The following is a 20,039-nucleotide window of genomic DNA, read 5'->3' on the forward strand; positions in this document are numbered from 1 at the left end:
GTGAGAAAATTATGGAGGAATGCAGTCATGACAAAGCATCAAAAGTTCATCCAGCGTCCAGCTCACTGGTGATGGTTAGTTTTGGTTAAATTAAAAGGAGATTCTAGTTGCCTGATCTTAAATCATACCTGCAGGGGTCTCACATCGCTTCTCAAAGGTAGGCAGCTTGGCTATGAACACATCATCCTCTTTACACCAAATTTTAGGGCGTAAAGAAGGAAAGAGGAGATAAACAAACCCAGAGAGTGTGAGCAGAGATGGTGCTGACAGGGACACAAATGTGTGATGTTTGCAGGTGAGTCCTGATCTGATAGCACAGAGGTGATGAGCAAAGAGCTAACAGGCGCTAACGATGATACTAAAATGTATGAAGAGTCGACACGCAGATGGAGAGGAGCGTCTTTAAGGAGCAGAAAGAGTTTAAAAAGGAGGACTCACTTTGGCTTAGGAGAAAAAAAGGAGAGAGGGAGAGCAGCTCTGGCTCGGGGGAGGAGAGGGGAAGAGAGGAGGTGTGCTCAGCTCCTGCAAGGAGACAAGTCAAGGAAGGAAAGGAAGGAAACAGGACATTGTTGTGCAGAGAAACAGGCTGAAGAAAAAGGAATTAAAAGTCAAAGAAAAAGGAGAAAATCCAAACAGAGAGGCTGAGGATGCTCACCAACGGTGGGCGTGTTTGCAGCGCTGAGTGAGGCGTTCGAGGACAGCGAGGAGGAGCTCTCCGCTCGGGCGAGTGGTGCAGAGGGAGGAGGGCTGGCGTTAGACGTCTTGGGTGGACTGAACGGCCGTACCTGAGTGTAAAAACAATGATTAAATGAGTCTTAAACACTTTAATTTAAAGCTCCTTTAAGAAAATTTTAATCTGTTGGATTTTGGTGCCCCCTGTGGACAGAGTTATACCTCTTTTCTCTTTGTTATACTTGTCCTGCACATGTGTAAGTAATGCTTTAACATAGAAGGTCATCCTGCTTTCTTTTAATAGTCAAATGTGTCACTTATAGGGAATCTATGACATGAAAAAAGCTTTTTATAACACTTTTTCTGGCACCTAACTAATGGCAATGATTACACATAGTTTAAGTTATCTAGGGGTGCCAGTAGCCTTGTGGTTATGCCAGAGCATCACCTGCACAGAGGCTAAAGTCTCTTAAGTAGGAGGCTGTAGTGACTATCCTTGCATATCATTTCCTACTGAACATTAGGATCTAATTTCCTATCTGAATCAAGGCATAAAAAGCCCAAAAATATGTCCTAAATATATAAAGATACAATATAAAATGGCATGTCTTGTCATTGACTCTCTTGTTAACTTTTCTTGTACACATAAGGGCAATACTATGAATTTCAGTCTCTCAAATAAGCTTTATGATTGATACATTTTGTCAAGTTTTTACTCACTATTTCATTGATTCCTGTGAGTTTCCCAGAGGAGAGTTTGGGCCTGGAGGACGGTCGAGGCGGGGGCTGCAAAGCTCCAGCTGTGAGTGGAGTTGTCGGCCGGTTTGGGACTGGAACTACACAAAGTAAAAAAAGAAAATTTCCGGGTTGGTGACAGTTTAAAAAGTATTTCAATCAGGGGCAAACTAGAGTCTGACTGATAAACAGGTGGGCTGATATTAATGGGCTAAAAGTCCATCACCTTTGCTAGTCAGCAACACAGTTACTTGTCAGTCGAATTACTTGTTAACTTTCTTGTTAATGTGGGCCCAAAGTGTCAGTTATATGTTGTGCCTGAGCTGTAATGCTGCCACTTGCCACTGGTTGAGGCTGTAGCTCCAGTTTAAGAGTCTGTTTTCCATGCTCTTGTGTGGATGTAAACCAGCACTGTGGATGCTTGGCATCTCAAAGGAATAGAGTAGTTTGGCAGTATTTTGACCTAGTTTGTAGACTATGCATGCCAGCTTAAACTGGCATATGAAATGGTGCACTGAAAGCATATTCAGCACCAAAGGATGTTTATCTGCAAGTAAGATCACAGGCTAGTGGTGTTAGCATAGCCACATTTTGCAAACAGATTTGAGACTATTAATGTAGATACCATGATCCTATGTAAAGCAATATTAAATGTTAGTCCTAATTTTGACACTTTTTTGACTATTTTCTGACCTTTAAATGAGTAAACTCGATTCGATTTCAATTTGCTTTTATCAGCTCTTGGCTTGATCACAGTGCCATTTCAAGACGTGGTATTTGAGCCCCTGTATGCATAGTTTGTCTTCACTATGCTCATTGTGGAGACATAATGAGGGAACATTGAGATCCCCCCCAAGACAGTAGAATACATGTTACAAGGAAGGGGATGGATCAGCGGGGGAGCACTTCGCTTTGTGTGTATATAGAGCCTCTGCTGTGCTTGCTCGTGCTTCTGCAAAGCCATAATGCATTAAAATTTAACAGACGAGGACACCAAATATCAGGCTGCTGTGACATCAATATCAATGTCTCAAGATGTAATGAAAGCAGAGCTTCATTATTAGATGTACTGTGAAATTTTCTTAGAAATGAGTCGCCTACTAAGAACCCTGTAATCAGTCTTTTTTCCAGTGATTCTTCTAAGTAAGGATGCTTTTCAAGAACCTTTTTTAAGTCATACAGGTTCAAAATCCATGTTGAAAAAGCCTACTTAATTACAGATCAAAGCTTCACTGTTATAGCTGCTGTATCTGTGAAGGTAATAGTCAATCCTGGCCCCCACAAGTTTGCGAAACTTAAGGCTAAAAAGCTCACATTTGGCATCATAGCAGCTACTTCCTCTTCTTGTAAGCTGTCTGATATTCCCGATTTTAAAATGAGTGTTGTCACAAAAGCATTAAATCAGTCAGGTTGTCATACAAACCAACATATACTCAAGTTGCAAGATGCTTCATTCAATTCGACACACGAAACAACCATGCATTTAAAAAAAAGTCATAAAATAAAATATTTACAAAGAAATAAACAAAAACACAACAAACATTTATTAATACAAATCATCCAAAGATAAACTCAAAGCAAAATGTTGCAAATCAGGCAGTGAGTTGGATAAGCATTTCAATTAAATAATATCATATAAACATGACAAAAACATAAAATTAGACCATTTTGCAAAAGAAACAAATGCACAGTTTAACACCACACAGTTAAAATTAAAAAAAAAAAAAGTAAAAACTCAAAGTCCAAACCTCAGGCGTACGACACTAGCATCAATAATAATGTTACCATTGTAGATTTTGGACGATGAAGCTGCAGCCATTGTCCAATCTGTAACTCCAGAGAAGACATCAGAGAAGCCTTGGTTTCCATCTTCTTTGCTCACTCCTGCTCTGCTGAACGAGTCTGCAGAGTCATCGGAGAGGAACCGACTTGACCTTCCTGAGCCAGACGGCGGCCTCTGCAGCTCCTTCACAGACGACCCTGAGCTCTGACGGCGAGGAGGAGCAAAGTTATCGCTGAAGGCGATCCACTGGCTCTGGGACCAGGAAACAGAGGAGAAGGCGTCGCTGCTCTTCGGAGGGCTGGAGGATGTGGGGCTTCTGATGGGGTCGACCGGCTCGGTGGGCAGGGTGATGGGGGCGCTCTGGGCCCTCGCTGGTACAGGTTTGAGTGCTTGGAAAGGGTTTTCAGGTGAGTCCCAGGGAGAGGATGTGGATGAGGAGAAAGAGGAGACCTCTTTGGAGTGTTGATTTTCTGCCAGAGGAGGGGAGCGCTCGGGTTGTTGCATCGTCTCAACTGAAGGGGGCGATGTGATTGACAGAGGCAATAAACATGACAAATGCAATATAGAATCTAAACTGTTTGAACTTTTATTCACACAGCTACACAGCAAAAAGCAACCCATCATCAGTTAGTAGCATCAAAGAGAAAATTAACTGCAGTTCCAAAAGTGTCCACTGGAGGATGGCTCCAAAAGTGAGTCAATCCCCATGAAACCCCCATATAAAAATTACAACATTGACAGCAGAAATAAACTCTCACAGCCAGGTAAAAAGACATTTTCTGTTTATAAAGTCCATTTCTTTATTGGGGAACTGTATGAAGGGTTGTTTTGATAGTTTGAGTGATGACGTGTTTTTGGATTTACTCTGTGATTAGATTTGTGCAATCTTCCTGTGACACACTTTGTAACTGTGATTTTAAAAGTGCCAAACAAATAGAGGTTCTTATTGGTAGCATTATGAGAAGTTAGGGATGCTAAATATTTGATTTTTCGAAATGTGCACATTCATTTTTGGCTGATACTGATATTTTACAGTTTGAGTTTAAGGAATGAGAATAATCAAAGAAAGAGACTTCAGCTGAAACTCCACAAGGCAAATACTAACAATCCATAAAGGCTGATATTTACAGTTGATAACGCCAATACTAACAACCGATATAGGCTGATATTTAGAGCACATAAGCAGATATTTACAACCAATCCAAGCCAATATCTACAGCAGTTATAGGCCAATATTTACCATGTGTTCTGATCAGTTTGTACAACTGATATAGGCCACTATTTAAAACTGACATAGGCTGCAATTACAACTGATCTGGGCCAATGTTTTCAGCTGTTATAGACTAATATTTTTAACTGATATATGATGATATTTACAGCCAATATAGGCCAATATTTATAGCTAATATAGGCTGATATTTATAGCTAATATAGGCTGATATCTATAGCTGATATAGCCTGATATTTACAGCCAATATAGGCCAATATTTAGAACCGATATAGGATGATATTTATTGCTAATATAAGCCAATATTTAGCACTTGTTTAGGTCATTTTGTAAAACTGAAATAGGCTGATATTTACAACTGTTATGAGCTGATATTTACTAATATTTTAGGTCAATATGTACAATAGATATAGGTCAAGATTTACAACTGATATAGGCTGATATTTACAAAAAATCTAGGTTAATGTTTTCAGCTGAGATAGGCCAATATTTACAACTGATATATGATCATATTCACAGCCAATATAGGCCAATATCTATTGCTGATATAGGCTCATATTTAAAGCTGATATAGGCCAATACTTATAGTTGATATAGGCTGATATTTATAGCTGATATAGGCCAGTACTTATAGTTGATATAGGCTGATATTTATAGCTGATACAGGCTGATATTTACAACTGATACATGACGATATTTAATACTGCTTAAAACCAATATCTGCAGAAACTTTTATATCAGCTGGTAAAGCTAATCAGCTTAATGTCTTCCAAAACATATACCCATATATCATGCAAATAATATTGTGCATCCCTTTTGGAAATATAATTCTAACAAACCACTAGTGTGCATTTTGAGTGTAAACTTTATATGGAAAAAACCTCTCTTCCTTGACTTTTTTATTATTGCACTCAAATGGAGAGAGAATGGACTTACTGTTTATGCTTTAAGGCTATACATTTAAAAAAAGCAGTCAAAGCTGTTCCTTTTGAGGCAGGGTCTCATCATAACAATGAAACATACTTTATGCTTGCATCTCAGCCTTCTAGAGCATCTTCAGACTTTTTCTCAGTGTTCAGAGAAGCTAAGAGAGCTTCTGAATCTACTGCAGTTCACATGCACAGTTTATGTAATAATAGCTCTAACATTTGTCTTTGAATCAAATATGCATGCATACCTGACTCTGACACAGCGCTTTATCTGAAACAACTGCACAAACTCACAACTATGATGAGGTTGGTTTGCGTTCATAAAACTTAAGGATGCATTAGTCTGACTCACAGGTTTTGACATGCATCAAATCCAATTTAAGATAAAGGGAAAATACCATGCAAAAATGTTTCTGGTGAGTGCCTCACGTCTTTAAAACAATTTTCCCTCAGACTTTTGCCGACTTAACCGAGCACAAACATTTTACCTGAGGACTCTTGCAGAAAGACGTCTGAGTCATCGATCAGTAAAGATGGAGATGAAGGGATTGAAAGGAAGATAGAGGCAAGGTCTAACAAATAAATACATATATAAATCAAATGAATAAAACATCAAGGAACAAAAATACAGAAAATGGCATTATAATACAACATAGCAAAATAAATCAAAATATAAAACAAAAGAAAACAATGAACAAGAAATCAAAAATAGGACTTATGACACAAACTAAACATGTAAACAAAGCCTAGCTATCCTGAACATGTCTGCTGGTTTCATTAAGGTGTAATCTTTTTAGACCTTAATGTGTCATGTGTGCATTAGGAGCTGCTAAAGCCGCCTCACTGTACACAGAGAGATTTAACAGGCTCTAAGCCGGCCTTTAATTCCCTCCACGTATCCTAATCAGGGCACTGCGCGCTGCTCTTTTGACTTCTAAGCCGAGACCTTTGACAGTAACGAGACACTGTTTGACAACATACGTGCCAGTGGGCTTTATAGCCGACCTGCTGACCTCAACTAGGTGCCAATTAACTGTGGATTATGCTTAACCTAGGGGATGGGTCAGCGCTAATGTCACTCTGTTTAAACACTGGTGTCGTGCACTTAAGCCATGAGAATGGCACGAAGAACGCGGAGTGTTTTCTAAAACTTAGAGGGGAATAAAGCAAAGCAAACACTTTAACATCTTTAAGACAGGTATTACTATCAGATCCCATGATTAAACTGAAACAGGAAGTCAGACACACTGCACAGGTGTAATATGGCACTGAAAATACTTAAAAGTCACTATTTAGCATATTTAGACATTTATACAAAATTACAATTTGCTGAAATTAAATCCTCAAACTTTGAGATTTAAAACTGTGGAAATAAGTCCATAATCAAATCATCTATCCATTATTGTCCCATTCCTGGTCTTGGGAGGCTGGAGCCAATCTTTGCTGTCATTGGATGAAAGGCGGGGTTAAATAAAGTAAAAGAGGACTCAATCAAGTCAGTTCAGATTAGAGTGGAGTGAGCATGGCCTGACTTGGAGAAGAAATCCACTTTTAATGAAATAAACTCGAAATTTCGAGACAATCCTGGATTAAAATTTTTCTAATTAATGTTTCTGAATCTTCTTGTGGATGCTGTGTTTTAAAGCTTCTATTTACAGTTTAAAGGCTGTCTTTTCCCAGCTCAAATCAGAATAGAATAATTTTCTTATTATCATCTAATTGTTTCCAGTAATAACTGCTGAGTATTTTTGCTAGAATTGCCCATTCTTCAATCAAACTGCCTTCCATTCCAAGAGGTTTGCACAGTATGCATGTATTTATTCTGTGCCATATGAAATACTAATATCAACCTTACTGTAAACTTTCTCTTAGTATAAAAGAATTAGACATCTTTAAACCTTAAGGCTTTTGTGCAATGACATTTAAACTTTTTGCTAAATGCTGCATTCAACAAAATCATAATAAACCTGTATAACTTCAGAAAAAATGCAATGTGCTGATAACATTATAAATAATGCAATAACAACATAAAGTGTGACAAATAACATAAATAAAGAGTGGATACAAAAATACCTGTCTGCAACATTTTTCTCTTGAATCCAAAATTATCCAGAGAATGTTCCATCTGTGGTTAGGTAACTTTAGTGCCTTCTGACTGCATCAAAATAGGGCTGAATACTATAAGTCTCTCTGTGTTCACGTCTTTGTAATTGCACCTGTAGTTCTAAGTTTCATTTCTCTCCTGCTGAGGTGTGACAAGTTGTTACTGACACCACCAAAATTACCAACACAGTCTGGCTGCAGACCGACTACTCTCACAGACCGTTCACCTGAGACGCTGTATATCTTAGAATAAAATACACCCTTAAACTTTCAAAATACGATTGGACTCTAAACTTCCGTTTAGGGATAGGGTAAGGGTTGAGATACCAAAAGTTCAAAGTTGAAAATCTGACCTGCAAAACCTGGTTACAAAACATTTAATGAAGCTGAGTAAGCAGTCTACTTACAGGAAAAAAATCTTGCTTTCCATGAAAATACTCTAACGCAGCACGCAAAGCTTACATAGCTCTGTCAGCCATGGAGCTATGCAGATACATTAGCTACAAAGCTACGTAGCTTATGTAGCCGAATCTTAGTTCATAAAGCAGCTGCAGAACCTCATGTCAACCTTATTTACACAGCCATATTAGCTTCAGCTATGTTTGATAAACGTCACATTGCAAAAGCTACCTTAGCAATAGATAACATAGGTAAGTAGCTAATGTAGCTAATGTAGCTCAAGCTAAGCTTCCAAGTCAGCTATGTAAGCTGCACAGATGTTATCTACTTAGCTATGTTAGCTTCAGCTATGTTTGCTAAATGTCACATTGCTAAATCTAACTTAGCAATGGATAAAAGAGGTAAGAAGCTAATGTAGCTAATGTAACTTTAGCTACGCTTGCAAGGCAGCTATGTAAGATGCACAGATATGTTATCTACGTAGCTCTGTTAGCCACAGAGCTATGTAGCTACATTAGCTACAAAGCTATGTAGCTTACGTAGCTGAATCTAAGTTCATAAAGCAGCTGCAGAATCTCATTTCTACATCATCTACATAGCCATGTTAGCTTCAGTTACGTTTGCTAAACCTCACATTGCTAAATCGAACTTAGCAACAGATAACAGAACTAAGTAGCTAAAGTAGCAAATGTAACTCAAGCTAAGCTTTGAAAGCTTTTAGAGCTAATATTAGTTCACATTTCAACTTTTAAAATGGGTCTATACATAATTTAATCCCAGATTAGATTGGTTGGTTATTCCATTAATGTGTTTGCCAGACTTGATTATGAATAAAGTAAAAAAAAAAAAGAAAAGAAAACCCTGGAAATTCATTGTACTGGCAAGTTATGGTCTGCAGCCAGACCTCTCTCAAAGTTCCTGATGTTAGCCTTCACAATAAAAGTGCTCAAACAAAATAACTGCAGACTCTTATTGTGAAGAACTTGTCGAGAATAAACATCATGCATTATGTCTGTATGCAGACGACAAAATAAATCAGGCTTTAGAAATTACCTGTAGATGAGGATGTAGAGAGAGAGGAGCTTCCTGCATTCACTGTAGGACTGAAAGGATCCAGAGACAGAAGGTCATTGTTGGCCAGTCTGCAGGAGGAGAGAGGAATGAGAATAATGCTATATTTAGAGACAGAAATACCCTGATTTGGTTGACAAGAAGAGCATGCAAAAAACGCATAATGAAACAAATTCAACAGCGTAAAAACTGTAGGAAAAAGATGGCAGGCGTGCACGCTTTCATACTTACTCATATGTTGTTGGCACTCTGGGTTTCGCCAGCTCATCGCCTGCAGCGAGAGACAAAACAAACAGAAAATTAAGACCCGCAGACTTACACATGGTGATGACAGCGAAAACGCTTTCACACCAACTCAGAAATGAAATCAAAACCCAACACGAGAGGTTTTCACGGGCCGCTATTCAAATCCATTCGCCAAAAGTCATGTTCAATCTCCATCACACCTTCAACCAGAAATATAAACTGAGGTTTGGACTCAACGAGTGAGAACAACCGTCTGCCATGAGAAGGCAAAGAAATACATTTGCAGTCAGATTTGGGTTCGATTCAATATTTTTCTTTGTTTCTCAGCCTCACACAGTGAAAGCATCACATCTCACCCAAATACTGCAAAAAGAGTTAACTTTAAAGTGTGATAGTAACACTTTAAAACAGAGCAGGGAGAGATGGTTTAACTTTACAGTAAGATCCAGCATTGCTTTGTTATTCTGCACCCCATTCTGTTGAAAGTGTTACATTACAGAGATCAATATAAGCAGCACGTAAGCACCAGAGAGAGCCCGCGTATAAAACCATCAATGTTTGTAAAAGTCCTAAAAATAAACTGCAGTGAGAGGAGGCAGTGTCAGTGGTGTTAGCTGGTGTCAGCTGGCTGCAGCAGCCGTGTGAAAGGCTCCGATGAGGGGACAGAGATGAGGGCCGGGGCAGATATTTGGAGGGGTGGAGGGAGAGGAGGGGGGAGGCAGGGTAAAGGCTAACTGCTGTAGTGAAAACATACTCACCAGGACCCTTAGCCTTAGAGCTTACTGTAGATACTCTGTTGGTCCCTGAGTGTATGTAGAGTATACATCTATCAGTGCTTGGGAAAATAATTTACCTGAACTCTTTAAGCTGCAGAATCGGGGTATTATTACCCTTTAGTTACGTAAAACCACAGCATGGGAAAGAAACTTCTGAATAGAGGAAAAACACTTTAAATGCACAAAAACTGTCTGTAGGTATGACAAATCTTGGGCTTTTTTAGCCACACACTAGAAGATTTTCAGATGGTGAAACCACAGTGCGCATGCATGATCCAACAGGGTTCTTACACACTTTTAAAAATCAATATAAGACTTTAATACCTAACAATTAAATTTAAAATAAAAATTAATTGCATGGTAAAGGGCTGAATTATCTGGTGTAATGAACTGGTTACAAAATGTCAACTGGTATAGTGCAAAAAAAAAAAAAATTGGGGGTCATAAACACCCAAATCTAATGAACTCTGGCACATTAATGCCTCTGTTCTGTCAATATACAGTATAATAACAGATTTTTCATGCTGAGCTGGTGAGCTGAGGTGATGCTAAGCAATTTAACTATTAAAAGGCAGATAATAACTATTTGTCAAGAAATTACCAGTTAAAATAAGGGTAGGCTGAAAGAATTTTACACATGCTCTAGGTTTTACCCCCTTTTACTGCGTGAGTGAGGTTTCACACATCTATCTGGAAAACCTCCCATAGGACAGTGTTTGGGAAAGGGCAGAGCCTTTGAAAAAAAGAACTCGGAGGGTGATTGGATGTACATTCTGTCACATCTTTACGGGCCAATCAGAGCAACAAAACATGTGACATCGTAGCCACAAACGGAAGTGCGCCGCTACCGATGAGTAAACTCCATAGACAGCTGTATAACGTGAACCACGACGACTATAGACATGTCAGAACACGACTTTTGACATTTCTGAAAAGAAAACAACTCTCTGCTGTTCTTTGTTCTTCTTTCAATGGAGAAATGTCGTCAAGTTCTGATAAAACTGACGCTATTGAAGCATCCATGCCGCCATAATTACATCGGCCTCTTGTTGCTGCTTGCTTACGTCACGACTCTGCGGCGCCTGAAAGTACTGTCCCTCGTCGCTGATTGGTTCAATGCAGTATCACCAGATAATTCATCAGTTAAACTATGGCACTGGTTCTCTACATCAGACAAAAAATGATATACAGGCGACATACCAGTAAAGTCTCAGGGTTGTGATTTGGACTTTTGAAAATATATAAACATGTAAGGTATTTACTGATCATTTAAAATATGACTTTTAAAGTTCAGTTATGTTTATGTATTCTTATTTTTATTGTGTCCTGCACTTTCCATATTTTCCTCTGAATAGAGACATAACAGTCCTGGTGTTCCAGTTTACTTAGTCACCGTGTTCACTGGTGGCTTTCGTAGATGTCATTGCACCAGCTGTTGAAAATGCCTCACAAATTCTCCTTGTTTCGTTTTGTTTTGTTTTTTATATTAATGCCGTGACTCACTGAATCAAACTAGAGAAGCAGCTGGAAGCTTTCTGTACTTTTGACTCTGTTAGAACCCAAACCTGTTATAAAACTGCTGTGATGTAATGAACCTAACTGAGAATAACGTGCTACCTTTGGGTAAAACCTCTCCCTCTCGTGCATACAGCATACAGCCACGTAACGTCCCTTTAAAATGTGCCAGTGTGCAGATGGAAAAGATAATTTCTGACATGTCCAAACATAAACAGCTAATTTAGCTATTAATCTTATTTGTAACGCAGGAGGGAAATATCCTTCAAGCTCACAGTTACAGAAAAGAACAGCTATTTACTTTTTCTCGGGGACGTGTTGGTTTTGGCTATGGCTGCTGGATTTTCCCTCTTTAAAGACAACCTCTTTAAAAACAGCTTGGGCCAAGAAAAATGGAGCTGAGGAGTCCAACGGTTGACCCCCTCCCCTTTAACAGCTATAGAGAAACACAGATAGAGAAAATACTCACTGGACTGATTCCTCCGCATCTGCCCCTGAAAACAAAAACACACATTTGTTAGATAAAGGAGTCTGGGATTCACCACACATTTTTTTAAATTTTCATAGATGGCTTATTTACAGGAAAATATCATAAATATGTCAATGTTGCATGAAAGACAAACCATAAAGAGGACATAGACATTCTTAGAAATGAAGTATTTCAATGTTTTTCTTTGTAACCATATGCAATTTTTGCCAACTCAAGCTTATTCGTTCCTTTTCTGAATGTCCAATGGTCTGAAACAACCTTTGAAAGTGTTTATACAATAATATCCACTACTTCAAGTGTAAAAACCACAGTGAAGTAGAGAAAAACAGAAGATTTCATGGCTTTTAAACTATTGCATGATTTATTCCCATTGGCTGAGGGAATTTTCCACTTCAGATCTGAGGATGGCAAATCTTAAAACAACTTGAAAACGATCCCTATACGGAAACAAACCTTCTGTATTTTTCTATGAAAAAAAAGGACATGTTTTTTTTTTTTTTTTTTCAAAAATACCAAACGCCACAGATAAATGCAGTAAATATACCTTTAGGGAATGGGAGTTAAGAGGTAGTAGTCTACTGATCAGGGATGGGGATTTTTAATCTTTATTGATATGGATACCCTTAAAGACACTCCTAGTCTCTGACTTCTTTTTAGTGCTGTTAATTGATTTAAAAAATCCAATTAACTACAGACTTTTTAATTAACTAATTGCAAGTAATTGCATATCTACTGGTAATATGGGAAGGATTGCATTTCAGGTATGTTCAATAACAGGCAACTCAGAGAGAAGGTTATTGAAAAGTATAAGTTAGCATTGAACATCCCCCAGAGTTCAGTTAAATCCATCATCAAGAAATAAAGGAACATCAGACCGTCCTCACAAACTAAGCAACCGTGCAAGAAGGAGACTACCACCAAGACACCTATGACTACTCTGAAGGTGTTCCAAGCTCCAGCAGCTGAGATGGGAGAGACTCTGCAGACAACAACTGTAGGCTGGGTTCCTCACCAGTCAGAGCTTTATGGGAGAGTGGGAAAGAGAAAGCCACTGTTGAAGAAAACTCAGATTAAATCTGGACTAGAGTTCACCAAAAGGTATGTGGGAGACTCCATGGAGTTCTTTGGTCTGATGAGACCAAAATGGTCAGCAGACAAGACACCAAACACTGCACATCACCACAAACACACCGTCCCCACTGTGAAGCACGGTGGTGGCAGCATCATGCTGTGGGGATGCTTCTCAGCAGCCAGTTTTGCACGCCTTGTAAAGGTAGAGGGTAAAATGAATGTGGCAAAATATAAGAAAACCCTGAAGGACAATCTTACTCAGTCTGCAAGAGAAGTACAGCTTGGGGGAAGATTTATTTTCCAGCAGAACAATTCCTATCCTTTATTTGGTACCTTCAATGTCACTGTGATGTCTGTATTCTGGTGTCTGCAAAATCTTAGCTGCATAGCATCTTATGATGTTTGTGCTTCAATGATGATCTGTGATTTCTCATGCTGGCCTTACACCAAAAGACTTTTAAAGCTATTTCAAAGTCGCAGACAAAACTCCAAAGTCGGAGTGAAATCATAGGAGTCTTGCTAAAGTTTCAGCGCTCCCGTGATCTAAGCCGTTAGGTGTAAGGTGGTCATAAAACTCGATCCAAGCAGTTTTAAGACAGTCTTTCTGCAGTCTTAGCATTAAGACATAATTGTGTTGTCAATGACGTGACTGTCATCCACAACCAATGTAGTAGTGTTGTGCATAAGCACGTTAAAACAGTTAACGTTGGACATGAGCCTAGATCAGTCTGAAGCTGCTGAATGTCCGCTCAGAACTCAAGAGATTGAGAAACTTTTCTGTTCAGAGCTGCAGTCAGATCTCTGCACCTGTGTGTTTCATGTCTGTCCATTCATCCCAGTCTGACATGACAGGACCGGTAAACCTCTATCAGGCTTTTCAAAGTAAAAGCCCAATCCGTTTGTTTCTGTGGTGAGACTACCTGCGTTTTCATATGGAGCTTTTATTCTGAAATGTGTCTGGGATAGTTCCTTGGTTGTTGCAGTAGCTTGCAAACTTGCTTTGTTTTTTCCTCAAAATCTTGTAGTTAGTGACTAAAATCTTTGTAACTAAAAACTCAGCAATTTGCTGACAAATTCTATTTAGATGTGAGAGGATCTCAGATGTCAGTCTTTTAAAGGTCTGAAAAGTTTTAGCAAAGTCCTCTGGTGTAAGGTGAGCTTGAGTTTGCATGCGGTCTCAGGATTTCTGTGTCTTGAATTCTTATGAAGCTGTTGGGTTATTATATTGGCTGATTTTTGTTTAGGTTCTTGAACTGTTTAAGACTCTGCTGATGTCAATGGCGTCATTTTTCTGCTGTCTTTGTCTTTGTTCTTCCTTGGTTCTGTTGTTTGCTTCTTGCCCTTTGCATACCCATGTCTTTAAAAGGGCTATAAAATTAAGGTTATAATCATTATTATGAGCCGAAGCATACAGAGAAAGCTACACAGAAATAGTTAAAAGGCAACAAGGTGAATGTTCTGGAGTGGCCGAGTCAAAGCCCAGACCTTAATCCAAGAGAGAATTTGTGACTGGACTTGAAAAGGGCTGTTCACACCTGATCCCTGTGCAACCTGACAGAGCTTGAGCAGTTTAGCAAAGAAGAATGGGGTAAAATCTCAGTGTCCAGTAGTACTAGTCTGATTGAAACCTTTCCACACAGACTCAGTGCTGTAGCCAAAGGTGACTCTACTAAATACTGAGTGGAATTGGGGGATATTTATGCAGTCACTTATTTTGCATTACATATTTTTATCTAATTGGCATTACTTTGTATAAATCTGTTTTCACTTTGCCAAGCAGAGCTGAAACCAAGCCTTCCCTGCTTCTGATACCTGTCCTTCATTTTCACGCTGGTTTTGGACTTTGCGGTTTTACAATTGTTATTTTTGGTTACGGTGACCACTCAAGAAGAACATGTGCTAATGTAAAACACACAAAAACAGAATTATTGGGTAAAAAAGTGACAGTTTCTGTTCTGCTTCATAAAAATGGTGTTTTTATCAGTGAAGTCTGCTGCTTTAAAGGTCAAAGATAAGGAAGATTCTGCTTTCACAATAACAATTCACTCTTTCATACACAGCTCTATCTCTGCAGATAATCTTGACACAAGTATAAGTATTTTTTGTTATTCTTTGCACAACTTCTGCCAGTTCAAACTCCTCCAGTCTCCTTTTTTAAAAGTACAACAGTCAGAAACATGCTTTGAGAGTGTTTATGTAATAATATATAACATTTCAAGTGTAAAAACCACAGCACAAATAAAGAAAAAAACTATTTCATGGGTTGAAAACTATTTTATGAATTATTCCCAGTGGCCGAGGGAATTTTCCACTTCAGAGTTAAAAACAGTAAATCACAGGACTACTCTCCACTCACACATACCAGACGTTAAACCTAGGGTGAAAAATTCAGCAGCGCAAAACCGAGCACTGAAGCCCAAATGCCGATCAGTGAGGGACGGCAGAGAGCGTGGCCCCAGCACTTCACCTACTTCCTTTTACAGACTCTTTTTTTCCTGGACGTAAATCTGCCGCTTCACGCCGCGCAACACGAGATATGAAAGATACACTCCTGAGGGTCGGCAACCTGGTGGAAACTTAGAGCATCAATTTCAATAAAGAATTTATTTTCTCAAGGAGGAGCGGAGGAAGGGGGGAAAGAGAAACAAAACTGGGTTTAAGGAACACAGAAAAAAAAAGCGTTTAACCACCGTAGAGCTGTGAGGCCAGGGTTTAGTCCCACAGGCGCTAAGCGGCAAATGGGTTCAATTACGGCTCTTTGCCGGCCACACACGCACGACTTCCATCGCCGTTTCAATAAAAAGGAACGCCGCAGAGGGGGGAGAGAACGGGAGGAGGAATGAGAAAGACAGAAAAATGAGCACTGAGAGGGAAGAGAGAAGAAAATCTCAATAATTCACACCAGATGATGCAACAATCGTCACCACCCTGGGTGGATGTTTGAACTTGAAAACTTTTTATACGTGTGAAACAAGAAAAGAGGAAAACAGAGGATTTAACGCTGACATCTCTGTCAAGCAGTTTGTTAGAGAGGGCATCATCTTTAAAGGATAGAACTGATTTCAATGGGGATATATATTCATATTTACCATAGTAAACCACATAATTGGTTCTAATATTTAGACCCCATCAGTAATGGCTGGCCAATCACTTTAAGATAAAGTGGCACATTTCTAGGCTAAGGAACTACATTGTTTAGTTTCGAAAGAAAAAAGATGCCAGACCAACAAAAACAGAAGTCCAAGACCCCCAATATTGGAATCCATCCTTTCTAATAAGCAAAAATTGCAGACAAACTCCTCCACACTGAGAAATTGCTTAAATTTGTCATACTCCTCACTATTCAACTCCAAACTTTGCTGACACATTTGTGCAGTTTGTGCAGTGCTCTTTTTCTTTTGGTCAGAATCCTGACTGAAGATCATGAAGTTTCTGTATTTTTTTAATACCATCAATCATAAAACAGCCGGGATTTTATATTTGAATTACATGATAATAAAGAGGATAACAGAACATTTTGACAACCTTCATGTCTGAGGAAATACTGCCAGTGTTTTTATACAGTTTAGATAGTGATCATCAATTTTTGATAATCAAAAACCAAAAAAGAAGGGGAACGCTTGCACCTCATTGGGGTTTATATTTGGCTAAATGGCCACACATGATATCTGTCTCAATATTTTTGGGAGAAAACCCAATGGTTGACGTAAAACTGGGACTAAAAACTCTGATATGATTCAAGGAAAAAACAAATGATACTGAAACTTGTTTCAGGGAAACGAGAAACCCTCACCCTTCACCACTTTCTTACACTTTTCCAAATGTTGCCAACATATTTGTGCAATTCTGAAAAAGCGTTAAGGAGTTTGTCTGCAACTTCTGATTGTAAAAACCAAACAAAGTGTTGTGAGGACTTCTTTGTCTTTATTTTGAGATGACAGGACAGAGGGTAGTGCAGGGAATCAGGGGGAGAGAGCGGGGGATGGCATGACGGAAAGGAGCCACAAGTTGGACACAAACCTGGGCCACTCGCTTAGAAGACCAACTTGTGTACATGACCCAAAACCAGAGCCCTGACTTTCTGTACTTCTTTAAATCGCAATTATTGCAGTAATGGAAATGTGATCGTTTTGAAACACACAGTATAGAAGAGTACGGATCATTCTGACAACCTCAATAAATCGTACTGTTGCTACTATCTTGTCCAATTCAGCCAGTGTGTAGAAGTTTGTCTGCAATTTTTCATGACTGAAAATAAACAAAATGTCCAGTATAGAGAGCCAGGACTTCTATTTTTGATGCTGTGGTTTTAAACAGGTATCAGTATGGTTTGATTTTTGTTTATCAAAATTTTGAATTTTTTTATTGGGACAACAATTTATTTATTTACTAAAAAAAACAAAATATGTGAAGGATTTCCTCATTTTCCCCTTTTTCAATGATCAAAAATGGTAGGCTATCTCCTACTCAAGGTTATAAAAATATTGGCATTTTTTCTGCACAGAAGAATATCCGAGCTCTTTCAGCACATGGTAACTTAGTCTTTATTTAGACTGCTGAGGCTTATTTGTTGTGCTTTATTTAGCTTAGATAGCAAGTTTTAGCTCTTGCTTTACAAATGTACACACATTTCAAGGACTGTTCTGTCTTTAAATTTCCAGAAAATGACCAAAAGTACTCAGTCCCTTACAAACTATGCATGTCTATGCCTTCACAGTACGGTCTGGTCCAGGAATGCCCTCATTATTAGTTTCTATATCAAAATCTAAACTATAGATATACTAAGAAAGAAGAAAATGCTAATCAGCTTTGAACAAATGGATGATGATGATTAACCCTTATTATAATGTTTTTTTTAGGTATAACACCACTAGAAATTGGAGAAAATCTTCCACTTTCACACAAAATCATGTTTTTTACCCTTTTCTCTCACTTCTTCTCATTATTGACCACTTTTCCAAATGTTGCCAATGTGTTTGCGCAATTTAGTCAGTGTGCAGAACTTATCCTGCAATTTGTCTTGATTGTCAAAATCAACAAACTACACCATTTTAAATGCCTAAGACTTCTGTTGTTTTGGACTCTAAAAAGTTAACAATATCTTTTAAAAACCTCCCTCGTTCCTCCTGAAGTCCAACTGCTTTTCCAAATGTTGCCAATGTATTTGTGCAATTAAGACTGTGCTCTCTCTCTCTCTCTATTGGATACAGTTACGGGTGAAGCTCCTGTGCTTTTTAAACAACTTAACAAATTTAATAACGGGGATTTGATAATTTTAAATCGTTTTAAAACACACTGTATTCAAGACTAAAGACATTTTTCACACCTCTCGATATAAGGAAATGTTGCCAACATATTTGTGCAATTTAGACTGTTTTCTTTTTCTTTTGGCTACAAATATGGCTCATAGTTCTGTCTCTCTTATACAACTTAACATTAAAATGATGGGGATTTTATCATTTCAAACACAATGTAATTTAGAGAAAAGAAAATTTTGATAACTCGGAAATATTGCCAACACATTTGTGCAATTTAGACGATGTGCATGAGTTTTCTTGCAAGTTTTGATCATTAAAGACAATAAATAACCCAATGCTGCATGTCTTCAGCATCAATTTTTGAGCCTGTGGACTCAAAGAGGTAACAATATCCTCAAAAACCCGCTTTCCTCCCAGGTTTCATCCACTTTTCCAAATGTTGCCAATATATTTGTGCAATTAAGACTGCTCTCTCACCCTCTTTTGGGTACAGATATGGGTGACGTTTCTATACTTTTTTAGACAAATTAACATTAAAATAACAGGGATTTGATGATTTTGAAACACATGTTTTTTAAGAGGAAAGAAATTTTTGACAACTCGTAAATGTTGCCAACATATTTGTGCAATTTGGACAATTTGCTGGTATTCGCCTGCAAGTTTGAATCACGAGATAACAAATCCCACAGTATTGGATGTCTAGGGCATCTATTTCTGTTTGGGTGGGCTCAAACAGGTAACAATATCTTCTGAAAACCTCCTTCCTCCCCAGCTCCAACCACTTTTCCAAATGTTGCCAACATATTTGTGCAATTTTGACAACTTGCTGGAATTTACTGATCATAAAAGACAATAAATCCCTCATTACTGGATGTCTAGGACATTTATTTTTGTTGTTGTAGGCTCAAACAGGTACCAATATCTTTTTAAAACCTCCTTCCTCCCCAGCTCCAACCACTTTTCCAAATGTTGCCAACATATTTGTGCAATTTAGACTATGTTCTCTCTCTCCCTCCTTTGGTTGCAAATATAGCTGAAGTTTCTGTTCATTTTTATACACCCTAACATTGAATTATGGGGATTTGATCATTTTAAGACACCTGGTATTTTAGAGTAGAGAAAATGTTGTCAACTCAGAAATGTTGCTAAGGTATTTGTGCAATTAAGACAGTTGGCTGGATTTTGCCTGCAAGTTTTGGTCATTAAAGAGAGTTTGTAAGGGTTATTTTTGATGGTTAAAAATGAAAAATTGCTCAATATTGCGTAAAAAAAATCTGGATATATCTCATATTTTGTCATCCAGCTCTAAAATACAGAGGTATGACTTTTGGTCGACATCGCCCAGCCCTAGGGTAAGGCTTAAAGAAAATATCAACACCTCTGAATCCATTTTTGAGTTAAGGATCTGGCCTTTTCTGCAGACTCACACATGCAAACAGACCTCCTCGAGCGCACTTAAGGGATCACACTTTGCAGCAGCGGCCACACACGCACTTTAAAAAGAAACACACACTTTAAAAAGACACACAAACAAGCAGGACACCGTGTGATCCGTGACCTCAGTCATGGAGCCGTTCATTCAGCCCTCCTGTCTCTCACCATCGCTCAATCTCTGAATCACTCTCCTCTGTGAAAAATAGCTGCTGCCATTAAAATTTAAAGCCCACTACAGCTTGTGTGCAAACATCCGCCCTGTCCGTGTGCGCTGCTGCTCGTGTGTGCGTGTCTGTTGTTGTTAGTGTTGTTGCAGAGCGGCTGAGAGG

General features: G+C 38.6%; 1 protein-coding gene across 6 annotated transcripts in view; it reads right to left on the minus strand.

Moving 5' to 3' along the window:
* fcho2 (FCH and mu domain containing endocytic adaptor 2) overlaps positions 1-20,039 on the minus strand; it is a 104,175-nt gene that overhangs the window by 16,394 nt on the left and 67,742 nt on the right. Inside the window, exons 15-23 of one of the 6 annotated variants that reach the window (XM_041810537.1) lie at positions 11,927-11,951; positions 9,152-9,191; positions 8,903-8,991; positions 5,836-5,919; positions 3,193-3,702; positions 1,393-1,508; positions 656-785; positions 439-522; positions 129-188 (exon numbers count right to left, since the gene is read on the minus strand). In XM_041810537.1, coding sequence (XP_041666471.1) covers positions 129-188; positions 439-522; positions 656-785; positions 1,393-1,508; positions 3,193-3,702; positions 5,836-5,919; positions 8,903-8,991; positions 9,152-9,191; positions 11,927-11,951 — 1,138 coding nt within the window. The remainder of the gene's footprint in view (positions 1-128; positions 189-438; positions 523-655; positions 786-1,392; positions 1,509-3,192; positions 3,703-5,835; positions 5,920-8,902; positions 8,992-9,151; positions 9,192-11,926; positions 11,952-20,039) is intronic. The other 5 variants (XM_041810540.1, XM_041810539.1, XM_041810542.1 and 2 more) reach the window with 5 other exon arrangements.

This window comes from Cheilinus undulatus, linkage group 17 (assembly GCF_018320785.1).
Source record: "Cheilinus undulatus linkage group 17, ASM1832078v1, whole genome shotgun sequence".
In the NCBI taxonomy this organism is placed as follows: Eukaryota; Metazoa; Chordata; class Actinopteri; order Labriformes; family Labridae; genus Cheilinus; species Cheilinus undulatus.